The sequence below is a fragment of the Sorex araneus genome, chromosome X (assembly GCF_027595985.1).
Source record: "Sorex araneus isolate mSorAra2 chromosome X, mSorAra2.pri, whole genome shotgun sequence".
NCBI lineage: Eukaryota > Metazoa > Chordata > Mammalia > Eulipotyphla > Soricidae > Sorex > Sorex araneus.
In genome coordinates, this window is record NC_073313.1 from 197,500,596 (window position 1) to 197,508,095 (window position 7,500).

Here is a 7,500-nt window from a genome sequence, read left to right on the forward strand (position 1 = left end):
GGAAGCAAAGTGCACAGAAATTTTAATTAGTTAGGTTTCTTTTTCTCTTTTTAAATTTCTGTCTCAAACAAGTACTGTTAGCTGACAAGAAATATGGCATTCCTCACCTAATACAGTAAACAAACAAAACAAAACAAAACCCCTCTCTTAATCACTACTAGACAGCCTCTAGACAATACATTCCTGCAAGGAATTGTAAGTGAAAGGATTCGATGCCACTTTGTTAATGAAACTTAAAGAATAGATTGTCAGGCATACCGGGAGTTTCAGATGCATTTCTGAATTCACATCTGTGGGAGTTGTGGATTGTCACAGTTCATTTGCTTTTGTAAAATATCCACAATTTGCTGACAAGCAACTTCAAAAGTCCATTCAGGATTGGGTGGGTGGTGGAAACCCCTTTCGGTATTTTTTAAAGTAAGTGTTCCTTTGCTACTGTAATATTGAGCTGGTGAAGAAAAAGAATGAATTCTAAAATAAATAGTAAAGCATAAAACACTTCATACAGAGTAATCTGATGTGCCATTAATTGTACAATTACTTCAACTGACAAATACACGTTATAAAGAAAATCAGAAACAAAATGCTTTGTTACGGAACTCTTAAGCACCCATGACTCCATGTTGGTAATTCCTTTGGGAAGTGCCATTTTAAAGTTTTTGGTTTATTTTCAGTGTGATGCAGGTCCTTGTAGCTGCATTGCTTTAAAAAATTAATTTTATCAGGAGTCACAGAATTAAACTGAAGGCCTTTAAAAAATCAGTAAAGACTGTATTTAAAAATAAATGAATCATTACTAAAATCTAGTATTTGTGTTTGCCAGGCCAGATAGGGGGGAAAGGCCCAAAAACGAAACAAAACAAACCAAAGAAATCTTGTTTACTTTGCTTGTTTTAAGTAGCCAGATTGCCAGTGTAAAGTACTTGGGAATGCTAACATATTTCTCAAAGAAGAACATATAGAAATAGAGCTGTTTTCAGTATATTATGTCCAAGTAGGATATTGATGAAGATCTAAACAGTGCATAATTTTAAGTTCTTTTAAGCAGTCCTGTGTTATGAGTACAATTAAAAGTCCATCAGTATCCCAAGTACTCCTACATTATCTACCCTGCCACACTTCGCTAATGCATCTTCTCATTTAGGTTGCTAATACTGTTCAGTGTAAAGACAGTCTTTCTGAGGTAGACTGTTCAAGTTCAAGGACAAGTCTTTTTCTTAGGAAATGCATGACATTCAAAAAAAGACAACAAATAAATACTACATTTACAATATGTAGCAATGAGGTAGAAATGGTTATAAAGAACAACATTTGAATATGTTAGATGAAAAAAGGAAAAAAGAAATGAATATTCTCTAGCAACTGTATATAATCCACAAAGAAACACATACATGCACGTGACATATGCACGCGTGCACGAGCGCGCGCGCGCACACACACACACACACACAGACACACACGGGAGGAAGGAAAAAGTGGCTGAGAGGAAGCAGAGACAGAAGAATTAGAGAATGTGAGAGAGGTATTAAAAAAAAAAAAGAGTTTTAGGCCTAGAAATAAACTCCTGTTTTTTTTTGTTTTGTTTTGTTTTGTCTTTGTACCAGAAGACAACAAGAAAGAATGAATGTGCTCCCAACCTTGGTGTACTACAGACGATTTTATAAATATTTAACATTCTATAGAACTGATTCATATATTCTTACACAACTCTCTGGCAAGGCTGACCCATGCTGCCGACATTCTACATATCACTGAGACAGGGAGGTGAAATTTTCCTGCTTTCAGTCTAATTGTCTTTGACAATTGCAGTGCCTAGTGCTACACTGCTTGTGTTGTATTTAAAAACAGGGGAAAGTGGAGAGACTTGTTCATTAAAGATGCAGTATCCCTGGTTCACACAAATGCATCTGGCAGGTTCAAAATCGAATGTCAACCAGAGGTCTTAGCAGAGTGTGAGTTTCAGTTCATGGTGTTAGTTAGTCACAAGTATAGCTGGTTTTAAATTCTGAAATAGTAATAGCTTAAGTTTGCTAATGTGCTTTATAGGGAAATCTGCAGGTGGTTCAACAAATGATGAGTTTACGTTTCAAAAGAAAAAAAAACCCTGAAACATAGAACTGTAAAGTAGTCACATATATCTCTGAACATGAGTAAAAGTAATCAGTTGCTTCTGGCAAATAAAAAGGAGATGTTAGTTTAAGTGGTGGTGAAAATTGCACACATATATGCACACACAAACATACACACTATATATATTTATATATATATTAGAACTTTACTTTAGTGGTCTCAATAGTTCAACAAACTGTGTCCCTTTTACTTTGAAAAATACTGTTTCCACGATCATGAAACCTGATGCTTGCTAAGAAACTTGAGAATGAGATGACAGAAGTATCTTTCTGCTTATATTTGGATGGACACATTTTCAGGAAAAGAAATTCTAAATGCCTCTAAAACATATTTTCCAACCCACAAATATATTTAAATTTACAAGAACCTATTGCAGGAATTAATTTGGACTTTTTTTGGGGGGGATGTATTCTTTTGAAAACTGCATAGCCAAGTACTATGCAACCCATGTAAATTGACCTTGCTACTTTACATAGCATAGCCTCTGGATAGCTTTTATCACTTGCCCAGATGGTGTTTGGCCTATGTATTTTAGTGGAATGGTTTATTTTCTCCTTGATAGGTTTCAAATGCACAAGAAAACATTATACCCGTCTATCTGCATTTGAGTAGAATACAAACTGACTAATAGATAAACATTCTGTGTGAAAGTAAATAGCCTTAAAGTATACTGCCTTCACATTCCATTGATCAGCTCAGTCAGCAAAGTTTTCCATATTGTCACTAATGTTCTAAATATTTTGGTGAGAAGCATGCCAGCAGAGTAGAGTATTTCCATTTGTGTCACACATAAGGTCATTATGAACTGCCTCTTGAATTTCTATTGATCCTTCTACTGAAGTAGTTTCCTTCACTTCTTTTTTTAGTCCTCATTGGAAATGTTATTTGCAGTTGTGAAGAAGAGAATTAGGGGCTGTTAAATGAACAGGCTCAGTCTTCTGGCTAGACAGCGAAGGGTTTGGACGGGCTCATTACCTTACCTTCATTAGTTGCCTCGTGCAAAAATTTAGCAGTCAGAAGATGCCATCAGTATGAAACCTGGATTACTGAGTTCTACTATCACTGACTGTACACATTCACTTCTGACGATGTGGTTTCCTATCCCCCTGCTCAGAGGGATGGGTCACAAAAGAGCTGATTATTAGTCTAGGCCATAGAATAGCTCCTAATGCTACTGAGCAGAATCAAAGAATCACAAGAGGGCACCGTTCTACTCAAAGGTCAGCCTATCTCCCCTAACAGATCTTCATTTCTGCAGCAGGCCCAATTTCCTAGCAGACCAAATCGCAAGAGTCATAAGGCTAAATGAAGTTCACACACAACATCGGCTTCTGCCTAACTTCATGGAGTTCTGACCAATAATATCTCAAAAGTAATTTTTAAGTCATTTAAAGCTAAAAAGCCAGTATGCATGACTTTAATTTATCTTCCGTTTCCTAAATGAGGGTAAACCACAATAGTGCAGTCATATATTTGGCATTGACTATTAAGAGCCACACAAAAATGTGGGTCAATATTGGATTTTCCAAAGTTGTCTAAATAAGACTGGGTTTGTCAAAACTTGCCAGTCGCTTTCAAGTGAACACAGCATGTTGGCAGAAATAAAATGTAATGTCTAAAGACAGAAAATAGGTCAGCAGTGTGCAAAAGTAAATTTGTCAGTGAGATCAATATGAATCTATAAGTTAATGGGGAAATTAGAATTTCTTTAAAACAAGGGTTGTGCAGGGTAAGACTAGAACATGATTGTAGCATTTTTCATGGTAAAACGCAGAGGACATCCTTAAAAATTATTTTTTGTATCCTTTATAAAGGCACTGCTCTTAACTATAGAATATTTAATATTTAAGCTCGATTTCAATTGACAGAGTGTCATAATAAATTAAACTGTGGCCCATTCTCTTAGTGTATACCAATATGGAAAATGAAAAAAAAAATAAGAAAGTAATCAAATAGTGTAAAATGTCATAAATATGAAGTTTTTCACAGCTTTCCCTATGTTGAGCATTTCAAATAATTTGACACTGTGGGTGAAATCAATAAATTTTTTTTAAAGTTATAAAAAACAATAACGTCAAGACATTTCTTGGGGCTTCTCATTGCATTTATTTAAAGATTCTTTAAAAAAAAAAGTACATCACTTTTTGATTACATAAAATGCCAGTGCTTTGCAAGTCTTGTTACTGCATTCCTCATTCCACTTTAAAAAAAGAAAAAAGAAAAAAAGAGAGAAAAGGGAAAAAAGAAAAGGAAAGAGGAAAAAAACAACAACAAGAAAATCACATTCAAAAGCCAGGCTGTTCTGCTTATGCACAGGCAGAAGCTTTGGAAAGCTACAGCCCACACTGTGTCTGTTCAGAAGCTCTGCCGAATGTCAGCCAGCTAGCAATGAAAAGTTGCACACAAAGCATTAAAGGATACAAAGAACAACATGGTGGGGAGCGAGAGAAGAGAGGAATGATGAAACATACCTACCACATAGAATATTTGGTAGTGGAGGAACCGAGTTGGAAGGAAGCATGAAGATGGATATTTCTAGAAACTACATTTACGGAGACAGAAGGAAAGAAAAAAGTACCATATTTGGGAAGCTATACTGTGTATATGTTGTGTGTTCACTTTCAATTTTTTTCAAACTTTTTTGTTTTTTTTTGCTTTTTTAAGAGAAAGGTAATAAAACTGAGGTAGAAATGAATGTGGGAGCACTACAGCCCAGAAGATTTCAAAATGAGAAGCAAAATTGCACTGACAAGAAAGGAGTCAAAAAGAAGGGGATGAAGACATTCTTTGTGGATGTACATATATGTGTATGTATAGATATATATGTATATATCATATATATACACGCAGTGTATGTGTGTGTGTTTGTTGGTTTGTTTGGTTGCAATCTTTTGCATTCTATCAAACAGCACAGCAAGCCTATATACTAGATTAGTGAATAGAATGACACCATTCCCAGCAGTTTCAAGAGAGAACTTGCAAACCACCACCACCACCACCAGCACCCCTAATGCGGTAAAAGGCAGTCCTAGTTTTCAGGTACTGTGACTTTCAGGGTCTGAAACAGGTCTTGTGGCTGACAGTTCTAGACACTAACACAAACTGAATAAAGTAGCTTTCCATTAACCAGTGTACCTTTTAAGAACAGTTTCACTTAATATCAAGGAGCAATGTACGAGGAACTTTTGCAGTTATTGACAGAAAGAATTATTCTGCTCTGGTTAATTCCCGCAAATTAGTAAAAGACCATTTTTGTTTAAATTCTTCCATTTCTATTTTAAATTGTACATATTCAGTTGAACCACACATCAGTATTTTTCAGGATACATTCAAAGAAATTTTCCTTGCGATTTTCCAATTGTTGAGGTAAACATACATTTTTAATATAAAGTAACATTGAGCCTATCCCATTACTCTCAGCAGTACATAGTGCTTTCAACACATTCCTTTGAGGTACTGTACAAATCACAATCGCTTTCCTGAGTTTTTGCAGACAAGAACATTAAAAGAAATGAACTGCAGAAATTAAGGTCCAGATTACCGTTACCCTGTTTTACCTGTTCTTAGTTTAATACTGCAGAACAGACAGGATTGAGGAATACTGTTGCTCTTAAAATGGCAAAAATCTGGTTTTCTGTAGTAACACAACCGTTCATCTCTTTAGTCCAATAATGTTTGAAGTTAAAGCTCTTTATATTAGCACATGCCACCAATGTAATTGTGAGGCAAACAAAAAATAAAGCACCACTCCAGGCACTTGACAGCAACTAAATCTCGAGAACAGCAGAATGGAATCAACACACGAGGTTCATGTCCTTCTGAAATCAACACACTTGCACCTTGCTCCTTGGTGAGTGTTGTCTAGCTTGAACTGAACTGAGCATCAACAGATGCTTTCTGTCATCTGGGGCATTCAAATCTGAATCTCTCACTTGATGCAATTTTTCCTCCAAATCTACCCTGACTCTAAATATGCAACTTATTTGTCATCTTTCCCCAGTACCCTTTGCAATTTAAACACTACTGGAAAGGGGCTCTATACCCTATGTAGCAGGTTTTATGTGTGTGTGCCAACATTCATGACATTTATTTTTAAAGAAGTCATCACTGACTGCAACCAAACATTTTGTTCCATTCAATATACATATCAAGCTCTTTTTGAGATATGCTAGGCTGAATCTTGCAGAAAGCATTTTCAAAGTCTTGATACGTAACGGGCCTCAACTGGCTGGGCATAATGGCTGAAAGGTCTGTGGCTGGCATGGTGTGGAGGGGGCCCACTGCTGCTTCCTGACACAAATGAGCCACGTCTAGTCCAGAAAAGCCTTCTGTGCGCTGGACGAGCAGTGCAAACTCCTTGTCATTGAGACAGTAATTGTGCTGTGAGAGCAGTTGTACTATTATCTGGTGCCTCGCTGTGCTGTCAGGAAGTGGGATTAAAAGTCGTTTCATGAAGTACCTCCGAAGAGATTCATCTATTTCTTCAGGTTTACTGGTGGCACAAATGACTACGATTTGGTCCTCAGCCGAAGTTAGTACAGTGTCCAGCTGCATCAGAAATTCGGTTCTCACCCGACTGACTGGACTGTGTTCCTCATTCACTTGAGAGGAGAGAAGCATGTCAATGTCACTGACAAAAATGACTGAGGGCTGGCGACACCTGGCCACAAGGAAAGAGGCATGGATGATTTTCTCTGCTTCCCCTACCCACTTGGCAACTAGTCCAGAGCCCGCGATTTTGAAAAAGGTGGCCCCCAACTGACTAGCTATGCATCTGCCCAATAATGTTTTGCCTGTTCCCCGAGGTCCAAATAAAAGGATGCTCCGAGGTAAGGCTGTCAGTCCACTGAATGCATCTGACCTCAGCACTGGCCATAAAACCTCCTCTTTAATGACAGCCTTTACCAGGTCAAGGCCAGCAATGTCATTCCAGTCCACCGGTGGTCCTTGGGTGATAATCTCATTGGTTACCAGGTCAATGAGGTGTGTGTCAGTATTCTTCAGTTGCTCGTCCACAGAGTGGTTGGATGAGGTAGCTGCACGGAGTCCAGGGCCTTGCATTGGGTGAGAGAGGAGCTGCCGGTGCTCGTCCCCATGCTCACTCATTACTGGCGATGTGTACTTCCCAAAGGATTCACTGGATCTCGAGCCCAATGAATTTTTAGCAGTACTGTAGGAAGGAGGGGTCAGAGCCCTACTAGACTGGCTGCTGAATTTCCTTTGCTGTTCAGAGGACATTAGCTGCTTCGTTGGCTTAAATGCTAAGGATGATGTTTCAGCACTTCTGTCAAAGCCATTCCCCCGATTTGAGTTTGAAATGCTGTTGTCGGGCATTCTGTACATAGGACTCTGTGTAGATCTCTGTTGGCC

General features: G+C 37.9%; 1 protein-coding gene across 2 annotated transcripts in view; it reads right to left on the reverse strand.

Moving 5' to 3' along the window:
• Positions 1-7,500, reverse strand: part of FIGN (fidgetin, microtubule severing factor) — a 139,269-nt gene that overhangs the window by 776 nt on the left and 130,993 nt on the right. For both annotated transcript variants that reach the window (XM_055123407.1, XM_055123406.1), the window contains one exon: positions 1-7,500. This exon is cut by the window's left edge and continues 776 nt beyond it; it is cut by the window's right edge and continues 989 nt beyond it. In XM_055123407.1, coding sequence (XP_054979382.1) covers positions 6,235-7,500 — 1,266 coding nt within the window. In that variant the 3' untranslated portion in view covers positions 1-6,234.